Consider the following 23,428-nt stretch of genomic DNA (forward strand, 5'->3'; position numbering starts at 1 on the left):
TCTACATCATACTGTCATTTGAAACTTGTGACACAATTTCTTTGACATTTATGTGGCTATTATATGTGTGAACTTTGTTTTATCGCTGGATCATGGACACCAATATGGGTGAACTACTATTTTTTAAATCATGGTTAAACTTTGCTGTAATAGTTGGAGTTAGTGTACAAAGGCGATATACATCTTCCAATGGTCTGTTGCTTTCATGGAAGTTGCAAGTGTGCTGCAACATTATAAACTCCTTTTATATATGTGAACCCAGTGTCTCTTCCAAAATCTTTAAATCTCAAAGTTCTATGTAATTGCATAGACAAGTCTTGAATTGAAAAACTAGTCCATATTCTATTGGCAAGCTTACTTTGAGTTAATCTTAAAACGCTTTTTGGATGACTTTGGACGTCCAGCAGCACTCTGCACACGTTTTACAATTTAGATCAAAAGTCTCATGGTGTTAACTGTTAGGAAGCACCGAGTTCCTGCTTGGTTAGCTCATTTTGTAGCACTACAAGCATAAACGAGTTGCACAATTGTATCAAGAGGACATGCGTATCCAGTAGTATTACCAGTCTAAGAAAGGTGAGGCCAGGAGGGCTACAGGCACATAGGATATACTGCATGGAAAGTTCCCACCTCAGCAATTCAGAAAAGCTGGTGTTGATGGGAAGGATCCATATGGCACAGGCCGAGAAGCAGTCACTGAAATGAAGGATGTAATTTTTGGCAGTGTGCCCGGCAACAGGATGGTCCACTTGTTTCTTGGCCACAGTTTGTCAGTGGCCCTTCATGCAGACAGACAGCTTGTTGGCTGTCATACCTACATAGAATGCAGCACAATGATTGCAGCTTAGCTTGTAGGTCACATGACTGGTTTCACATGTACCCGTGCCTTTGATGGGACAGGTGATGTTTGTGACCAGAAAGGAGTAGGTGGTGGTGGTAGGATGTGTGGGACAGGTCTTGCATCTAGGTCTATTACAGGGTTATGAGCCATGAGAAGGGTTTCGGAGCAGGGCTTGTGTAGGGATGGATGAGTATATTGTGTTGGTTTGGTGGACGGTGGGATACCACTGTGGGAGGGGGCAAGAAGGATAGTGGGCAGGATATTTCTCATTTCAGGGCAAGACGAGCGGTAGTCGAAACCCTGGTGGAGAATGTAATTCAGTTGCTCCAGTCCTGGGTGGTACTGGGTTATGAGGGGAATGCTCCTCTGTGGCCAGACGGTGGGACTTTGGGAGGTGGTGGGAGACTGGTAAGATAAGGCACCGGAGATTTGTTTTTGAATGGTTGGAAGGATAATTACAGTCTGTGAAGGATTCAGTGAGACCCTCGGTATTTTTCGAGGGGGACTGCTCATAACTGCAGATGTGACAACCATGGGTAGCCAGGGTGTATGGAAGGGACTTCTTGGTATGGAATGGGTGGCAGCTGTCAAAGTGGAGGTATTGCTGGTGGTTCGTAGATTTGATATGGATGAAGGTACTGATATAGCCATATTTGATCCACATCACAAAGATGTTATCAGTGAATCTGAACCAACTATTAACTACGATTAACTTGTGCTCTGTGCAGAATTCTACCAGGTGGCTTCCTCTTCCATTCCTTACCCCCAGTCCATAATCACCTACCACTTTTCCTTCCCTTCCCTTCCCTACTAACAAATTCCAGTCCACCATGACTATTAACTACCTGAATAATTTCTTTTATCGCATCATACATTTCTTCAATCTGTTCATCATTCAGTAAAATTTCAATATCTTACCTACATTTCACACTCAGCAATGTAAGAGCTAAAATCAACTATACACAAAGTTAGGCAATGCATTTTTACCTTAGGTAACTCTTTATAATCTCGTGCACTGTTTTAATTAATTTGATGCAATACACTAACTATCCCCCCCATGAACCATGGACCTTGCTGTTGGTGGGGAAGTTTGCGTGCCTCAGCGATACAGATAGCCGTACTGTAGGTACAACCACAACGGAGGGGTATCTGTTGAGAGGCCAGACAAACGTGTGGTTCCTGAAGAGGGGCAGCAGCCTTTTCAGTAGTTGCAAGGGCAACAGTCTGGATGATTGATCTGGCCTTGTAACAATAACCAAAACAGCCTTGCTGTGCTGGTACTGCGAACGACTGAAAGCAAGGGGAAACTACGGCCGTAATTTTTCCCGAGGGCATGCAGCTTTACTGTATGATTAAATGATGATGGCGTCCTCTTGGGTAAAATAGTCCCCCATTCGAATCTCTGGGCAGGGACTACTCAAGAGGATGTCGTTATCAGGAGAAAGAAAACTGGCGTTTTATGGATCGGAGCGTGGAATGTCAGATCCCTTAATCGGGCAGGTAGGTTAGAAAATTTAAAAAGGGAAATGGATAGGTTAAAGTTAGATATAGTGGGAATTAGTGAAGGTCAGTGGCAGGAGGAACAAGACATCTGGTCAGGTGACTACAGGGTTATAAACACAAAGTCAAATAGGGATAATGCAGGAGCAGGTTTAATAATGAATAGGAAAATAGGAATGCGGGTAAGCTACTATAAACAGCATAGTGAACGCATTATTGTGGCCAAGATAGATACGAAGCCCACGCCTACGACAGTAGTACAAGTTTATATGCCGACTAGCTCTGCAGATGACGAAGAAATTGAAGAAATGTATGATGATATAAAAGAAATTATTCAGATAGTGAAGGGAGACAAAAATTTAATAGTCATGGGTGACTGGAATTCAGCAGTAGGAAAAGGGAGAGAAGGAAACGTAGTAGGTGAATATGGATTGGGGCTAAGAAATGAAAGAGGAAGCCGCCTGGTAGAATTTTGCACAGAGCACAACTTAATCATAGCTAACACTTGGTTTAAGAATCATGATAGAAGGTTGTATACATGGAAGAACCCTGGAGATACTAAAAGGTATCAGATAGATTATATAATGGTAAGACAGAGATTTAGGAACCAGGTTTTAAATTGTAAGACATTTCCAGGGGCAGATGTGGACTCTGACCACAATCTATTGGTTATGACCTGTAGATTAAAACTGAAGAAACTGCAAAAAGGTGGGAATTTAAGGAGATGGGACCTGGATAAACTGAAAGAACCAGAGGTTGTACAGAGTTTCAGGGAGAGCATAAGGGAACAATTGACAGGAATGGGGGAAAGAAATACAGTAGAAGAAGAATGGGTAGCTTTGAGGGATGAAGTAGTGAAGGCAGCAGAGGATCAAGTACGTAAAAAAACGAGGGCTAGTAGAAATCCTTGGGTAACAGAAGAAATATTGAATTTAATTGATGAAAGGAGAAAATATAAAAATGCAATAAATGAAGCAGGCAAAAAGGAATACAAACGTCTCAAAAATGAGATCGACAGGAAGTGCAAAATGGCTAAGCAGGGATGGCTAGAGGACAAATGTAAGGATGTAGAGGCCTATCTCACTAGGGGTAAGATAGATACTGCCTACAGGAAAATTAAAGAGACCTTTGGAGATAAGAGAACCACTTGTATGAACATCAAGAGCTCAGATGGAAACCCAGTTCTAAGCAAAGAAGGGAAAGCAGAAAGGTGGAAGGAGTATATAGAGGGTCTATACAAGGGCGATGTACTTGAGGACAATATTATGGAAATGGAAGAGGATGTAGATGAAGATGAAATGGGAGATACGATACTGCATGAAGAGTTTGACAGAGCACTGAAAGACCTGAGTCGAAACAAGGCCCCCGGAGTAGACAACATTCCATTGGAACTACTGACGGCCTTGGGAGAGCCAGTCCTGACAAAACTCTACCATCTGGTGAGCAAGATGTATGAAATAGGCTAAATACCCTCAGACTTCAAGAAGAAGATAATAATTCCAATCCCAAAGAAAGCAGGTGTTGACAGATGTGAAAATTACCGAAGAATCAGTTTAATAAGCCACAGCTGCAAAATACTAACACGAATTCTTCACAGACGAATGGAAAAACTGGTAGAAGCCGACCTCGGGGAAGATCAGTTTGGCTTCCGTAGAAATACTGGAACACGTGAGGCAATACTGACCTTACAACTTATCTTAGAAGAAAGATTAAGGAAAGGCAAACCTACGTTTCTAGCATTTGTAGACTTAGAGAAAGCTTTTGGCAATGTTGACTGGAATACTTTCTTTCAAATTCTAAAGGTGGCAGGGGTAAAATACAGGGAGCGAAAGGCTATTTACAATTTGTACAGAAACCAGATGGCAGTTATAAGAGTCGAGGGACATGAAAGGGAAACAGTGGTTGGGAAGGGAGTGAGACAGGGTTGTAGTCTCTCCCCGGTGTTATTCAATCTGTATATTGAGCAAGCAGTGAAGGAAACAAAAGAAAAATTCGGAGTAGGTATTAAAATCCATGGAGAAGAAATAAAAACTTTGAGGTTCGCCGATGACATTGTAATTCTGTCAGAGACAGGAAAGGAATTGGAAGAGCAGTCGAACAGAATGGATGGTGTCTTGAAGGGAGGATATAAGATGAACATCAACAAAAGCAAAACAAGGATAATGGAATGTAGTCGAATTAAGTCGGGTGATGTTGAGGGTATTAGATTAGGAAATGAAACACTTAAAGTAGTAAAGGAGTTTTGCTATTTGGGGAGCAAAATAACTGATGATGGTCGAAGTAGGAAGGATATAAAATGTAGACTGGCAATGGCTAGGAAAGCGTTTCTGAAGAAGAGAAATTTGTTAACATCGATTATAGATTTAAGTAAAGTATTTGTATGGAGTGTAGCCATGTATGGAAGTGAAACATGGACGGTAAATAGTTCGGACAAGAAGAGAATAGAAGCTTTCGAAATGTGGTGCTACAGAAGAATGCTGAAGATTAGATGGGTAGATCACATAACTAATGAGGAAGTATTGAATAGGATTGGGGAGAAGAGAAGTTTGTGGCACAACGTGACCAGAAGAATGGATCGGTTGGTAGGACATGTTCTGAGGCATCAAGGGATCACTAATTTAGTATTGGAGGGTAGCGTGGAGGGTAAAAATTGTAGTGGGAGACCAAGAGATGAATACACTAAGCAGATTCAGAAGGATGTAGGTTGCAGTAGTTACCGGGAGATGAAGAAGCTTGCACAGCATAGAGTAGCATGGAGAGCTGCATCAAACCAGTCCCAGGACTGAAGACCACAACGACAACAACAACACTAACTATGACGTATCACTTGTCTAGCTGCTTTGAATTTTAGCTTCAGACTTCCTATTGCATAAAACAGATGCATAGCATATAAAACAAATTTTAGAGACTACATTAGTGGCCTCATTTATTATTCAGAATTAAAGTGTGGTAATAGGCATCTGGGGCAAAAAGACAATAAGATAAAACAGTGAAAAGAATAGAAGTCATGACTGAACTCTTTCTGTGATTCTACATCTACATCTACATTTATACTCCGCAAGCCATCCAACGGTGTGTGGTGGAGGGCACTTTATGTGCCACGGTCATTATCTCCCTTTCCTGTTCCAGTCGCATATGGTTCATGGGAAGAACGACTGCTGGAAAGCCTCCATGCGCGCCGTGTTGCTACGACAGCCACTTCATAAATGACTATTTGGGATTTTCAAAGTTGCAACTGTCACCTCAAAAAACATTACTTAGTTCAAGTTAGCTTGTTTGTTTGCAGATACATGTCTGCAGACTGGATGCACATTGAAATCTCCCTTGTCACCGTACTGTAGCACACCAATAGAGGAAATGAAACAAAATGGTGCCGGATTAATACATTTCCCACAGCAGCAGGTATGTTGAAGCTGTGTCAGGTCACTGAAGAAACTGAACTTACAGATTCTTGAAGACATTCATAAACTATCCAAGAAAGCCTACTGACAAAGTTTCAAGAGCCAGCTTTAAATAGTGACTCTAGGAATGTATCGCTCTCATAAGGATCATGGGGATAAGATTAGAATAATTACATCATGCACAGAGACATTCAAACAATCATTCTTCCAACACTCCACATATGAATGGAATGGAAAGAAACCCTAATAACGGGCACAATGGGGTGTAAGTCCTGCCATGCGCTTCACAGTGTTTTCGGATTATAGATGCAAATTTAAATTTAGATCCAACAGCTGCAACTTTTTCTACTGCTGCCAAAAAGAACGACTGCATGATATGCCACTTTATCAATGGATTGCTCCATTTTGTTTTGACTCCTCTAGCAGCATGCTATGATACTGTGGTGATATATAGTAACATGTATCAGGGTTACAGATATGTAGCTGCAGAAAATAAAAATAAAAAATATTCACTTAACATTATTTTTTCCAACTGATGGTTTAAATGCTATGTTATTCCATTTCAGAAATGCTTCTGATAAAAATAAACTCTTGTATAAGTACTATATTACTTACTGTCAGTTTATCTGCCAGCTACTTCCTATTTACACTGTCTACTATATTAGCATGGCATTCCAACACTCATCTCTTGATTTCTTTTCCCCTAATTCCTTTTTCATTTTGAGTGGCTTTCACATTGTTTCTTTCTTCCACATTCCTACTTACTTTATATTATTTTACTCTTTGTAAGTTGTTGGTTCCTCCACACCTAATCTTTTCTTGGTAATATAAATATATCAGTATGTTTAAGCTTGTTGACAATCCTCTCTACCACAAAATCATCTCTTTATGATCTTCTAACAACATCCTCCTCAGTTCTACAAGAATTTCAGAGCACTCTCCAACTACAGTTAATACAGATTCCAACAAAACTGATTTGCTTCCTTTATCAATAGCACCCAATATCCTCAGACCTATACTTCCTTTTGGGAGCATCACATCCGTTATCTTAATTTGACTGATACCTTATCTTAGATGTTGACAAATCAGTGTTTTCTTTGAGAAACTGTAATTTGATTGCATTTTTAAAACAACTCATTACCAATAATACTTATTGTGCACTTTAAAACACACTGTTGGATATTACATACTGTGATTTAATTTGGTTCTTTGGTATACAATGACCATAATTGTATACAAACATCAACTATCTTGACTTGCTTTCATAAAAAAAAAAAAAAAAATACAGTAATTGTATTAACATGAAAAGCTGTGAGATAACATCAATAATGTGCCGTCTCAATCTGAAAAGGGGAAGGAAAATGCAATGATTTCAGTGAAGCTTAAGATAATTTTAAGTACGGTGTGAAATAACATATACAGTCCTGTAATTTAGCAGATCTTTTAAGTCATTTAAAAGTATTCATAACGTAGCAGAAAACTGGAAAAAAGACAAAAATTAACATAAGTGTGTGTTATTCAAAAAAACATGGTGTACAAATTTTATAGGATGTATTTTATTGCTGAATGTTTTTTGAAGATTTTGGTTACAGAATTACAGAGTATCCACATTGTATCACAGACTACAATAACTGTTACACCAAGAAAAATTATCAACATAATTTTAGTGTGTTTACAATAGGTACAATGACTTTTCAAAAAAACTCATCCAAAGGAGAAATATCATTCCATTTTTTCTGTAAAAGCTATTTTAATAATATTATCTGGAAATTAGTAACAAAAGGAAACAACAATCTAACAAAATAAGTAAATATGTCATTAAGTACAAAATTCTTATCGGTGTACTTAAAATTTATTACAGTGGCCACAGTTTCAGAACTGCATCTTCATACGGGTCACAAATCAGGAAGTTAAACATGAAGTCAACCATTTCATTCATGGTGGAATGAACTTCACATCGCCAGTCCACAAGTTGCAGAAGCATAATACCCTGAGAAGTTTATATTTGTGAAATATTGATGAATGTGGTGTATTGCACTCAAGTTTGAGCACTTTTGTGCCAAGTCACTGCAACATTAACCACATATTATTCTACAACAAAATTTCAGTAGAAGCTGAAATAAAATCCTGCAAACAAAAGGCTGCAGAGAAACATGTGAACTGTGGGTTGCTGGACATTGGCAACATTGCAACCATCTGTTGAGCACGTGTAAACACATGAGCGGTATTCCAGTTCATCACCTGGCTGCTGGATATAATTGCAGTAATTACCCAAATCATGAGATGAACAGAATCTCTTTGTGCCTAGGCCACCTGAAAACAAAGGATATACCACTTTAGTATTTAAAATGTGGTTTTACACACACACTCACCCATTATCATTATAAATTTTCCATAGATGAGATTAGATTAGATTCTGTCTGATATAAGAGAGGTTGAGAAATAAGTAACAACATATTCCCTTGGTCAGGAAAGTTCCAGGACAGTTTTTTTTTTGGTAGAGTATTGCACTTACCAATTAATGATCTTAGCTACTATCAAATTATCCCCCTGGCTATCTATATACAGTTGGCCACCTTTCTGGAAGTCTCGGAAGCAAGCAAGGAAGTTTTCAATGTGATTCTTGCGAGCTCATTTGTCACAGCCCATTGGATCTCTCCAATATCTTGAAGACGCTTTCCTTTTAGTTGCCTTTTCACTCGCGGAAACAAACAAAAATCGGAAGTTGAGAGGTTGTGAAAATATGGTGGATGTGGGACGGCAATAACAGAAGGTCTGGCCAGATACTTGGTAACAGATGAAGCAGTAGCGGTCTTGCAGTGTCATGCAGTAACAACCAGTCTTAAGAATGCTACAAATCAGGGCAGAAACGGCAAATTTTGTCACAAACATTTTAAGACTTCAATGTAAAGAGTTTGGTTCAATGTTTGACCTGAAGGAACACACTCATGGTGAACTCATCCTTTACTATCAAAGAATGTGATCAACATTGTCCTCTAAGTTGTCGTTTTACTTTTTTACTTTTTTTTCGAGGCTGGTGATCCAGGACTCCACCATTAAGCACTTTGACACTTCATGTGAGGGTCATACTGGTAGCACCAACTTTCATCCCCAGAAATAATCTCTGACAGAAATGTGGGATCACATCTAGCTCTATCTAGTAGTTCAGCAAAAATTTTTTGTCTTCCTTCTTTCTGTTCATCTGTTACTTTGTGACGGATGACTTTTGCATTAAGTTTCCATTTCCTTAAATCTTCATGTAAAATCTTATGACACACGTCACAATTCAAATTAAGGTGTTCTAATACTGCACGCACAGTTACATGACAGTCTTCTTGCAATAACTGCCTTAGATGCTCCACATATGCATCAGTATGTGCTGTAGATGGATAATCAGCTCTGGGATCATCTTGCACTGAATCTCTGCCTTCATGAAATCTGTAGTGCCACTTGAAAACATGACTTCTTGAAAGTGCCTCCCTTGCTTATGTTTGCTTAATCACTGTCCACGTTTCACTAGGGGTTTCCCAGAGCTTAATGCAGAACTTAATGTTCGCTCTTTGCTCACTGTCAACATCCATTGTGACACTACAGTGCATTATTATGCACAGTCATACCACCTAGTGAGTTTATGTGGAAACATGGCAAGGTCACTTCAAGGGCGCGCGCACACACACACACACACACACACACACACACACACACACACACACACACACCAGGTAACATAAAAACAACATTTGTTCCGTTTTAGTATTACAAACTCAGAAATAAGAAAAAACCAGACCTGTAACTTTTCTGCAAAGGGAGTATTAAGAATAACTTGCTGGCTTAGTGAAGCTGCCAGTAGTATATGTCAAATATGTCACTCATGAGCTATAGATAATATTGATCATTATTTGTAGCAGTATATTAACTTCACTGCCTCATAACTTGCAAATATGAGACTCAACATCAGTGAAGTGTAGTCTCTCCACAACAAAGAAAAAATAGCAGTGGATGTTTCAGTCTACGACCCATTTCAGGTGACATCACATTTTGTAATTTAAGAATGGAGACACACAAGCCTCAGTTAACTTCACCGCAGTTCTTAATTATATTACATTTCTGTTGGTTCCAAGTACTTTACTTCCTTAAGCTTATGAGAGTATTAAGAGAACATTTTCTATAAAATGAGATAGGTGTTCAACCGTAATATATATTTATTGATGCAAACCTAGTATTTTCTTTCTCATAATTTATGTAGTTGCACAATCAACCTTCACTGCAACTCTCTTTATTTTTACCGTTATTTTGAGACTTAAGACTTATAACACTTATGCCTAATTTGTAAATCACAAACACCATACAGCATTATAACTGCTGACAAGAGCTGACAGAAGCATGCATTTTAAACAGCACACTTGTTGCATGTGAATTAAACCAGCAGATGATAAATCTGGATGCACCAACATATAACTTTTACTATAGTTGTACATGCTCATAAGCTGAAGTATTCACTAACAACCAGAATATGGTATATTAACAACATATGAAATAGTACCACATTTGGTGGCTTGCACTATGTTGAAGTTCAGTTTTGAAATACAACATTACTTTAAGCCATTATCATATGGTGTAATACACAAAAATTAAAAGTGCACAATAGCACAGCATAAAATTTTTCAACATTAATTTGCTTTTCCTCACCTTAGTGTAAAAGCCACAACTGACTACACTAAAACTGATAATTATGTATATTATATCACACCTGTGACTTTATAGCTTACCCAATGGCAACATTTTGTAGATGTTATCTTTGACCACTAGCTGCAATTCTGACAGTCACAATAATATGAAATATGGAACATTAGCTGAATCACAGACAGCAATCCTAACGAACCATTTAATCAAGTACATTCTGACTATGGCTGACATGGCCAAAGAAATGAGTAGTAAAAAGTTGACATTAGGAGGCAGTTTGTTTATCATTTGTGAATATGGGAACTGAAGGAAAACACCTCTAACATATAAAATCAGAACAGTAAGTTACCAAAAAGCTTTATGAAAACCTTTAAGTACGTAAAATTAATATGAACTTAGCAGGCTGTCCTGATAAGAACTAAGAAGCCAGCATTACTCCAAGGGAGCACAAGTGTAGATGCAGATGGACCTTAGTAGGGCATGTCTGTCATGTGGAGAGTAATCCATTCTTTTCTCAGTATTTTCAGAATATATTTTTTTTAATTCCATCACAAAAAAACAGACAACTACAAACAGCAGTTGTTCACAGATGGAAACTATATTTAATATGGATTACAGTAGACAATGTGCTTAAAGAATAATGCACATGCAACTACTAGCTTGATGTCTATAAAAGTGGGAAGGAGCTACACAATATTATAAGATCATGCACCTTCTGGAGAGGTATTATAAAACTGTTTTAAAATCTAGAAGAGCAAAATAACTGAACTACAAGGGATGTCAAAAAAGTACAGCCAGTGAAGAAAAATCAGTACTCACACTTCATAATAAAGCAAAGTCATATTCCACAACAACAACAACAACAACAACAACAACAATAATAATAATTAGTAATAGTCTAAAATAACTGTAACAATGAGTATTCAAAAGATATTCTGAATATAAATCAACATAATCACTCATTACTCTGCTCATGTAACTTACCTTCAAAGAAACCAGTTGTTTTAATGCAGCACATGGCTTCAAATATCCCATCACAACTGTGAGGGCTAAGGGAACTTTCATGAATTACATTATCTGCACATTCTATGTTTTCAGTTGATGAACACTGATAACAACTTATTGCCTGTACTGTGTCCATGGCAGCATGTGAACAATACAATCATATTTGTGTATTCATGTCAACTTAACAACAATAAAGTGTGTTATCAGACAATACCAACAAACTTCTTCAGAATTGACATGACTATTTTGCGTATACTGAGAGAAATAAAACATCCTGCTGAAAAGGATTTGGGACCAGAATAAACATCAGAGAGTGTAGCAGGCTGTATCCTGTAATAAAATTCACTTACAAACATACTGTGTGCCGGAGTGGGTTTAGCAGTTATCACCCTAACAGTGCCTCATAGCCTCACCTGAAGTTCCAATGTGCCAGTATCTGTCTCCTACAATTCAGAAGATATTCTACCACAAACGTTTGTGGACTGCAATCTCTGAGGAAGCTTACAATATACAACAATGTAGTCACAGCTAAAATTTTGTTTCCAGACTGACATTTTTGCACTGCTTCCACAATAAATAATGCAGAAGAACTTCTCAGAAATGTTTAAAAGTGGGAACAGAGACTGGCAAATTGAAATCTTGTGTCAGGCAGTGAGATGTACTTTAATAGCTTAGCTGCTAGAGCATTTTCTGCTGCTAGAGCATTTTCTGCAAAAACTAAATCTGTTTATTTGGTCCACTCAAAATGCCGTGTATCCGTCAGTAATTTTGGTTTGTGACCCCTTTCACATGTGATACATTTATTCTTCACATACATCTCGGCTGAAATGCATGGTGCACCTTTACTCATCACTAATGATTACTAACATTGTTTTAATACAGTATTAAATAAAATATCTTGGATCTCTCTCTCTCTCTTTTCAGCATTTCCTTCTTTTGCTTAGCTCTGTTTAATCACTCACTCTGGATGTCACTTTCAGACCTGATTTTTGTGGGTGACCTTGTGTGATCATTCATGCCTTTCACTGTATGCACTATTGAATACCAGTACTGCGTTTCTTTCTGAAATACCTCCACTTCCCTTACATGTAATATGTTTTTATTGACTCAACTTTTACACCTCATTCAAACAGTAATGCCAGCACTATAAATGCAAAATTAGACCTAATTAACATTTGTGGTTGATTATTTAAAATTGATAGTCTACAGCAAAACTGTTACATTAAGCAGTTAGTAACCCATCCCATTTTTGGTGTTAGTTGATTGTTAGTATGTAACTAAAAATTTTCTTAGCACCTTCAAAGCGACCAGTTTGTTTGACACAGTACTGAGCATTGTACACAGCTTTACAATCCAGGGGCTCAATGCTGATGTCTGACGTCATGTACTCTCCACATTGAAAAGGGTCTTTATGGTCAGTGCTACGGCACTGGTAGCACCAGATTGCAGATGCTGTAACAAAACACTTCAAAGTCAGTTACCCACTCTTAAACAATTTGAAGTGAAACTTATTTCATATCATTTCTTCTGGTTTATTTTATGTTATGGATTATATCACATTTATCAATACTTTCTATTCTAAATCAGAAAAAATATACTTCAGATTGAACTCTGAACAGCTGTTACAAACTGAAGCAATATATTACTAAGAATCTACGAACAGCAAGTACCATTAGTGCACTACAAATAATATAAACCACCAAACATAAAATGTAACTGAATATGCTCGATGTGGCAGTGTGTCCGAGTTGTAGATTACATACTGACATGATCCAGAAACAGATGCACATTCGTGAATTTCTTGTAAAATGAGAAGTTTCATAAGATATATTCATCAGAAATTGCTGAATGTACCACAGTGAACAGACAGTTCATACAAGGCTAACAAATATACAATGATATGCTAAAACATTACGACCATTGCCCACCACGATGCTGGATGCCACCTGGTGGCACTGAAACAGGTGAAATGGTAACAAAAGTATGTAAACGAAACAGACGCCAATGGGGAGGGATCACCGTAGTGAGGGTATGTGCTGCAAATGGGGAAATCCATTGAGGTAAGTGACTTTGACAAAGGGCAGTTTATTCATACGCAGAGCCTGTGAATAAGTACCTCAAAAATGGTGAAGCTGGTCGAATGTTCACATGCTATTATCATAAGCATCTATGGAAAGAGGTAGAAGGACAGTGAAACTACCACCAGGCACTAATGGTTTGATGTCCATAACTCTTCATGGAACATGGAATTTGGAGACTTGTCCAATCTACAGAGTAGGATAGATGGTGATCTGTGGCACATCTGCTGAAAGAACGCAATGCTGGTGTACTCACAAGTGTTTTGAAGCACACGTTCATCGTACATTTTGAACATAGAGCTCCGCAGCAGATGACACCTACATGTTCACATGTTGACCCAACAACATTACTAATGATGATTGCAGTGGGCACGGGACCATCAGGACTGTCAATCAATGGAAACGTGTATGCCCCTTGGGTGAATCACACTTTTGCTAAACTAGGTCGCTGGTTGTCTCTAGAAATGCCCTCATCAAGGTGAACAGCGGCTTGAAACGCGCATCGTGCCAGGGACGCAGACTGATGGAAGCAGTATTATGCTACGAGAGACATTCTCATGTGCTTGCATGAGATCTGTGGTAGCAATCAAAGACTTGCTGATAGCTGTGAACCATCTGCGCCCCTTCATGCTTGATGTCTTCTCTGATGGTGATGTCATCTTTCAGCAGTGTAACTGTCCATGTCTCAGAGCCAGAACTATGTAACAGTGGTTTGAGGAGAATTATAGTGAACTCATGTTGATGTCTTGACAACCAAATTCGCCTGATGTAAGTCCTATGGAACCCATCGGGGTCGCTATTGGGCGCTAACACCGTGTACCCAAAGCAGCGGCCCATTATTTGCATGAATTACAGGACCTGTGCATAAACATCTAATGGCACATGCCTCTAAAAACTTACAATGATGTATTTTGTTCCAAAGACATACAAACAAGCTATTAAGCAGGTGGTCATAACATTTTGGCTCATCAGTATAAATACATGTTCAGTGATGTAGTGGTATCTATATTTCCTGTTGATTCCTGTCTTACAAAAAGGATGATTGCAGCATTGGTGCAATCTTTATATAAATGAAACGCATCAATGAAAACCAAAAAACAGGATATACATACAGAATAGTTTGTTACTGTAAACAAACAAACAATTATTAACAAACAATTAATGCTTTATCCTAAGCTAACAATATTAATTCTTTGGCACAAGAGGAAAAATAAAATGTGTAAAAAAAATGAGTTAACATTCAGTAAAAAACTCACTTTATCAAGGGAGATGCGTAAGTTACAGGAAATTATGTAGTGCAAACTAATGAGGGCAATTCACTGCATGATGATAACGATTCTCCTCTGGCAAAGGATAACATTTAAGAAAATTTGAAAGAAAGCATTGTAACACTACACAGAAACATCAAGTCATGTCTGTGCGGCATTAATTTAATCCCTAAGTTTCCATAAATTTTTGTGTGGAAGGAAGAAAGTTGAAAGCATGCTAGATAATATCGGGACTGGTTGCAAGCTGTTGTATTTCTACAAAAAGCAACCAATATAATTTATTTAAAAAGCTAAAAAAACTTGAATGGTATTAATTTTGTTGGGATTACTGTTAGTTCTGAAATACACGCCCATTCCTGCAAATATTTTGTATATGTGATTTTGATCTCTTTCTAGATCCGCCTCACACATCTGCTCATACACTTTTTACATCTACAATCTCTAGAAAGAAAGAATTTGCCAAGAAACATCAGTGCCATGGGTGCTATCAATATGTTTTCTGGCTCTCTTAGATATTTTTTATTTCAATTTCACTGGGCTCATGTGTAGAGAAGCACATGATTACTTTTTTAATGCAACTGGTGTTAAAAAAAACTATTATACTTTTGATCCAACCATCCTATTTAAGGGATACATCTTAAAACTATCAAAGATTTAAATGTACTTCATCCACATATCATCTTTCTGGGACAAATAGCAAAGTGTCATCCTCCCATCACCTCGTTCATATTTTATTTTATTTGTAACCAAATGCCAGAGCAATACATCTTTCATAACAGTCTGTGGGGCATTAAACAACTTTAATATATTAATGGCAGCACCAGTAATAGAGCCTGTGCAGGTGGCTTTGATAAACAACCTTGAAAGGAGCCCATTGTTTCTCTAAAGCCTTTACCGGGTATTTATCACTGAAGAGTCTGGCTGATAGATCTTATTACTACATGAACAGTGTGTGTCTATGTCACTAGGATTTTTTTTTCATGTTCCCCATAAAAATGATTATTCTCATATTTTCCAACTGAATATTATTCCATTAATCAACTATATCTACCATCACTGCTTTAGGCACAACATATGTGTTTTAAGAACAAAACAAAATTCAGGCAAAGTATGTGCTGAAATGGTGCTCTAGCTTGGGTCCTTGTTTATCATAGGCAACCAACTAACCTACCCGGATACAACTGACAACACATCCTCACATCTTCAGTTCTTCCAGTATCTCTGTCCGGCTTTCAAAATTCGTTTCTTTTCAGTAACAAATCTCTTGGCTGTGGCAAGCAATCTCTGGGCAATATGCTTTTGTTCCAGGGTGTTAGCCCATAATCTTGTTGCTTCCCTAGTGACTTGAGTAGTGGGGGACATCAGTTACTAATCTTTTTACAGCAGCAATAAACATTGTTGATTCCCCATATTTCTATACTCTTAGAGCTTTATTTATTGTTTTACACTTTAATTGCAATCAATTTCAAAGCCATGGGGCTCCACTGTCAGGCACAGGGGAGTGTGGGACCTACAAGTATATCATGTGATATACCTGTTTTATATTATACAGTATGTTATATGATAAGTCTGTTTTATGATAAACGTATTTTACTGTAGTTACTTTGTACAGTAGAGCGTCGATTATCCGAAGTAATTGGGGGACATGGGTGTTCGGAAAACTGGTTTGTTTGGATAATCGAACTGTACATGTTTATTTGCCAAAAAGAAGTACTGTACAGTAAATTTATTCATAAACAGGCATCTCTTTTAGCATTACAAAGTAACATACAAAGGCAACTTCAGTAGGAATAGATAGTAATAATCTCGTACTTGTCCCTCGTAGAAAGGACAACACGTTTACGTTTAAGCATTTTGTATCGTCAAGTTCACTTCTTCACGCAGCAGCACACAAGTGGTCGTAACAGAGAACAGAAGGTGGCTGTTTGCACTGTGAGAAGCTCTTCTTGGGAGCGTGCAATCCATCAAAGTGCGTGGAGCGGCACGCCTCAACCCTAAAACTGGTGCAGCTGTTGCTGTGAACAGCTTTGATACTGCCACTACTTCTACTGCCAGTGCCAAGCCGACAGAAGTGTGCTGATTGTTGAAACACAGCGACTGGCAGCTTGGCCGGTCAGCAGCGCCTTGTGAAGGCCCCATTAGAAGCAATGTTCTGTCAGCGGTGGCCCAGTGCGGCGACTACAGGGCTATTACAAATGATTGAAGCGATTTCATAAATTCACTGTAGCTCCATTCATTGACATATGGTCACGACACACTACAGATACGTAGAAAAACTTAAAGTTTTGTTCGGCTGAAGCCGCACTTCAGATTTCTGCCCTCAGAGCGCTCGAGAGCGCAGTGAGACAAAATGGTGACAGGAGCCGAGAAAGCGTATGCCGTGCTTGAAATGCATTCACATCAGTCAGTCATAACAGTGCAATGACACTTCAGGACGAAGTTCAACAAAGATCCACCAACTGCTAACTCCATTCGGCAATGGTATGCGCAGTTTAAAGCTTCTGGATGCCTCTGTAAGGGGAAATCAACGGGTCAGCCTGCAGTGAGCGAAGAAACGGTTGAACGCGTGCGGGCAAGTTTCACACGTAGCCCGCGGAAAATTGGCTCATGCCACAACTGGAGACCGACAGCGCCGACTTCATCTTTCAACAGGATGGTGCTCCACCGCACTTCCATCATGATGTTCGGCATTTCTTAAACAGGAGATTGGAAAACCGATGGATCGGTTGTGGTGATCATGATCAGCAATTCATGTCATGGCCTCCACGCTCCCCCGACTTAACCCCATGTGATTTCTTTTTGTGGGGTTATCTGAAAGATTCAGTGTTTAAACCTCCTCTACCAAGAAACGTGCCAGAACTGCGAGCTCGCATCAACGATGCTTTCGACCTCATTGATGGGGACATGCTGCGCCGAGTGTGGGAGGAACTTGATTATCGGCTTGATGTCTGCCGAATCACTAAAGGGCACATATCGTACATTTGTGAATGCCTAAAAAAACTTTTTGAGTTTTTGTATGTGTGTGCAAAGCATTTTGAAAATATCTCAAATAATAAAGTTATTGTAGAGCTGTGAAATCGCTTCAATAATTTGTAATAACCCTGTACTGTGAGAAACTTGGTTTGGGAGTGAGGGGGATGATGGACGGTAGGGCGGGAGAGTAACAGGTGCGAGCGAGTACACAGTTCAATTAAGCGGTCGTTCGGTTAAGCGGTCGTTCGGATAATCGACCGTCTACTGTAATTTTATGTAAATATTGTTACACACATTAATTTTCAATCTATTCCCAGTTGGTATACGTCATTGACTAATCTGAGTTGTCTCTGCATACGCTGATAAGCCAAACTGTTACCACTGCCCATCACAAGACCGAATGCCAGCTGGTGGCATTGCAGACATGTGACACAGCAAGGAAAGTATTTAAGTGGAGCAGGAACCAATAGGTAATCATTCCGGCAACAACATGGGTTGAAAATGGCCGACTACACTGTTATAAGTTACTTTGATAAAGGGTAGAGTGTTATGGCCCAGCACCTGGTAACGAATTTCTTGGAAATTACAAAGCTGGTCAGTTGATGAAAGACGGAGAAACCATGAACAGGTGACAAGCTGTTGGACATCCATGCCCCAAAGCAAAATGTTATGTAAATCACATAGGCAGTGAATTGTGCATGTACAAGTGTTTTGTAGCACACTGTTCAGTGCACACTGCTGAGCCTGGGCTAAGTAGCAAATGATTCCTAAATGTTCCCAGGGTCATTGAGATTAGCCCATGTCACCTGGACAGATGAATCACATTTCGTTTTACACCAGGTTGTTTGTGTCATGATACACTGTTACACAGGCATACAGCTGCTGGAAACAAGCAGCATGCCACAGATACAGGACAGTGGGGGCATTCACCTGTGCTTTTGTGAGACCTGTGGTTATCCGATAGGGTTACTTCTTAATGTCAAAGGCAATAGTACAGTATGTCAGTAGGATGTAGGTAAGGAGAGCAGGGTGTAAATTACTCTCATGTTACTCAACTCAGAGAAATTTACCTTTACCTTTCATGTTTTTATAATGTAAAATTTCCAGTAATAAAGTGTTTTTCAAAGCTAAAATTATTGCTTTAACAATTATACAGAACAATGATCATCACAACCTTTACATTCACTTTAAATTCAATGATCTTGTGTGCTTCCTAGGTTGGGATTGAAGTTTATTGCAGGCAATATATCTACATTTACACCCATAACTCTGCAAACACCAGAAGTGAATGACTGAGGTACTTCCCACTCCACCATGTACTAGGGTTTCTTCCTGTTGCATGTGCATCTGAAGCTGTGAAAAATGACTGTTTAAATGCCTCTGTGCACACGTAATTACTCTAATCTTGTCTTTGCACTCCCCACAAGAGCAATACATAGGAGGCAGTAGTATATTCCCAGATTCCTCATTCAATACAAATTACTGGAATTTTGTAAGCGGGATTTTGTGGGATAGTTGGTATCTATTTTCAAGAAAGTGTCAAATCAGGTTTTTCAACAATTCTGTGATACTGTCTCATGTGCCAAAGTACTGTATCACCAGTCTTGTTGCCTTTCTTTGTATACGTTCAATATACTCAGTTAGATTTATTTCGTTCCATTCACATGAGCAACTTTCTGGGATATGCTGCGTAAGTGTTTTGCTGAAACTACTTTGTTCCCTAACTTTTCAGGCTGTCAGATGAGAAAATTGCAGTTTGGGTTTCATATAAGCAATGTTTTTTGAGTTCAGACTATGCTCTAAGATTCTACAACATATGGATGTTAATGGTATTTGTGTATAACTTGCCATCCTTCTTGCAGACACCTGTTAGCTGTGCTCTCTTCCAAACAGACAAAGGATACTTATGCGCAGCATCCTGTTCCTATTAAAAATTGGTTAGCATTGAGTATTATTACCAGATTATTTAGTTGGTTACAAACTAAACAATCACTAGAGTGACAGTAAGTTACTATCCTCCACCATCTGGCACCTACAAGATGATGAAATATATTGTTTTATAATACTTTCCTGTTGATGTAAATCACTGTGTTTCTACACGTGCCCTATTGCTCTTCAAAATTTGACTTACTTACAAAGTCCCTATTATGTTAGTTTCAAAAACTTAAGCAGAACCAGAAAATTAGGAAAATGGAAGTAGGAAAGGTGAATGTAAATGATTATCAAAATTTCCTACAAAGTGAAATTATATCAGTACAGTGAATAGAAAAGTAGGGTGTATGCTATCCTTTGAATAAACACATAAGGTAATGAGAACCAATATATTAGATTCATAATACCTCAGTCATTCTTTTTTATCTTTCATTGTGTGCACAGATTTGTCTTCTGATGAGATATGCAACAAATTTCCCATCCATCCTCCTTTGCAAAACTGAATCCTCAAGCACCCTTAGGCATGTCAAACATTCTAAGAAATGCAGGAATATCTGCATGACAGTAGAAATCCTAGGAACACTGTGGTTTGGTGATGTTTGTGTGGTGCTAGTCTGGGGAGGCATCAAGCTGCATCAGCATAAAAAGCTTTTTAGCTTCATTGGTGGCCTGAGGAGCACAGCTAATGCCCAGTAGTACAGAGATGAAGTATTGCAACCAAATGGGAATGTTTTCAGAATGTATTTAGTCCAGACTTCTTCTGGTAGTGATAACTCACATTCATATACACCTACTCAAACGAATGAATGTTTCACAAGTGAAGATAATCACGGAACAGAATAGGCACCAAGGCCTGCAGATCTAAATTCTATGGAGCTTGTCAGGTACACGTTAAAGAAGAGTTTGATTGCAGTGTGTCAGCTGTCACCAGTAACTCCCTTCTCAAGAACGGTACTGTCTGCCAATAGAGCCACATCATAGCATAGTGTAGTTTTGCATGCTGTTGGTAAGCAAATGTGAGAGCTACAGGTAATAATATCTCCTATGAATGGCTTCATATGCATGAAAGTGATTTTGTAATTCTACTACAAAATATGCATCTTCATTTTAAAAACATTTCTAATCACGCGTTTGGAAACCAACAAGATTTGTTTTAAGTTTCGCCTTATTCTATACCTTCTGCTGTACTATTCAAAAAATAAGCCACTGTTTCTGATTTATGCTTAAGTACTAAAAGCGAGTGTAGAAGCCCTCCAAATATGTAATGAGAATTTAGAAACACTTCATATGACAGATAGTCAAAATTCAATTATCATATCGAAGAGAGTTTAGTTTTCTGCATTTGATAGGAAACAATGCTGTAACAATCCCTGCTGAGTTGGTGGAAGTATATGGTAACAATTCCTCATCATATGACACAGTGGTTATTTGGTGGAGTTGAATCCATGGTTCTCCACGAAGTCCGAAAGATGAACAAACAGTGAAGTGGTAGACCATCACACTGTGAAGAACTTGGAACTGCAAGAGAAGTGGAGGTGCTGTTGCTCAAAGACTGGTGTATCACAACTGCGGTGATAAAGGAAATCGGAAAATCAGCCACGGATCACTTTTTATAATATTTCATGGGATTTTGAGCATGACAAAGATCACTGTCCACTGGATACTATGACTGATCATACACATTAAAATGCCTGCTGAGCCAAGGCAGCAGCAGAAATGTTGCAGCAGTGTTGGACCAATCTAGAGGATATATCTAGCCCTCCAATCACCACCAACACATCATATGACCCTGAGAAAAGAAGCAAAGCAAGAAGTAGAAACACGTGAAGATCCAATAATCATCAGGCAAGGTGATGCAGTGTTTTTTGGGACTGCTGTGACATGGTCCCAACAGATTACACTCATAAGGTTTGTATCACACAGAAGCACACTATCAAAATCTCCAGACAGTGTTATGGGAGGCTGTCAAGATGAAGTGTTGTGGGAAGGTGGTGGTTTTGCTTGACAACCATAACCAGCTAAATGTGTAAAACACAGTTACTCATGATGATTCTTTGGGATGTCATACTTGGCTCAACCCCTTCATTCTCCTGGCATGGCACTGTATGACTTCTTTCCTCAGATGAAGGAATCATTGTGTGGCTGCCACTTACAGAACAATGATGTGCTTTTCAAGGTGGAGCATATCCTGTGCAAGCAAGGGTCTTCGCCTAGTCATCAATCATCTGGAAAAATGCATTGTAGGGTGAATATGTAAAGAAGGACTGAGATCATCACCAGGTTTCATCATAGCAGCTTGAGTTTCGAGGTGATGATTGTTAGCTTTATGCCTACCCTTTTTATGAACACTGTTGTATTGACGAGAAACTTAGTTTATTTATTTATTGGGATGCTGTGGATACACTTCATAAATATTATGAGAGTCCCCTTCTGGTAGTTTTACCAGGCATCTGATACTGACATTGGACTGACCTTAAATCTTCATACGGATAACTACAGAACATATTTGTCTCTTGTACCAAAATAAATGTTGTGACATAACAAACACCTCTGAGAAGAAATAACTTCTATATTTTTTTGAAAATGGATTTATGAAATACACCTATGGGTGCCTTTTTCACAGGGTTTTACTCTGTTGATTTTTCCCTAGGGTCTACACATGCTGATTTGGAACTTCTGAACAACCGATGAAAGAAACTTTGCAAGAATTTAATCTGATTCCACCTGCAATGACAATTTTTTGTTAACTGCTTCAAAGATGTGTGTTCAGTAAAAGATGCTACTTGACCACTCTGGTTTTTAAAACTATACCACAAGTACTTCTAAGTAGCAGAGGACTTTGATTCTTACTTGCCTCCTTAGGTTTTTATTGTCTTTCTGAATGTGGGAGATTCCCTCCCCAACATGGAAATTATTTTTGCTGCAGTGTGTATATTATCAGTAGTATATAATAATAAGACTATTTAAAAACTTTCAGTTAGAATACTGTGATTGTAACTGCCCATCAGTCTGAAATGAACGAAACTTAGGATTTAATGCTCCGTCATCAACAACACGTTGAGGTACTTCAGAAAGCAAGTTACACGTCTCATCCCACACTGAGATCATTGTGCAACAAGAGTGGCACATTGTCAGAAAACAGTACATGTTCTGGGTTTCCTGCAGGTACAGTTCTGCTGCTGTACAGATAACAGGTGCATCCCAATGGATGACTGAAATGGCATAGCAGCTGGAAATCTGCTCCAAGTTGAACTAAGTGGGACATTACAATCCCTGTTTGCAAAATGTCTAAACTGCACATACATTCACCATGAATTTTGGCAATGTCGTGTCCAGCAGTACTGAAACGATGGCAACAATCTGACCAAGGTTGAACAGATGTGAGTGATGCTGATTGGCACCAAGCAATTTCCGTCTCTTGGCAAGCTGAAAGAACATCTGTGGGGAAAGAGATTTTTGGTGGTGGTGGTGGTTAGTGTTTAACGTCCCGTCGACAACGAGGTCATTAGAGACAGAGCGCAAGCTCGGGTTAGGGAAGGATTGGGAAGGAAATTGGCCATGCCCTTTCAAAGGAACCATCCCGGCATTTGCCTGAAATGATTTAGGGAAATCACGGAAAACCTAAATCAGGATGGTTGGAGATGGGACTGAACCGTCGTCCTCCCAAATGTGAGTCCAGTGTGCTAACCACTGCGCCACCTCGCTCGGTGGAGATTTTTGAACCATGAGGATGTTCACAGAGGTTCT

The 23,428-nt window shown here is 38.9% G+C and overlaps 1 protein-coding gene across 1 annotated transcript in view; it reads right to left on the reverse strand.

Moving 5' to 3' along the window:
• Positions 1-7,276: 7,276 nt before the first annotated feature.
• Positions 7,277-23,428, reverse strand: part of LOC126187932 (U-scoloptoxin(05)-Sm1a) — a 130,702-nt gene continuing 114,550 nt past the window's right edge. The window contains exons 2-3 of the mRNA XM_049929299.1: positions 12,727-12,882; positions 7,277-8,055 (exon numbers count right to left, since the gene is read on the reverse strand). Of these exons, the coding sequence (XP_049785256.1) occupies positions 7,847-8,055; positions 12,727-12,882 (365 nt within the window). The 3' untranslated portion in view covers positions 7,277-7,846. The remainder of the gene's footprint in view (positions 8,056-12,726; positions 12,883-23,428) is intronic.

Source organism: Schistocerca cancellata, chromosome 1 (assembly GCF_023864275.1).
Source record: "Schistocerca cancellata isolate TAMUIC-IGC-003103 chromosome 1, iqSchCanc2.1, whole genome shotgun sequence".
Classification (NCBI taxonomy): Eukaryota; Metazoa; Arthropoda; class Insecta; order Orthoptera; family Acrididae; genus Schistocerca; species Schistocerca cancellata.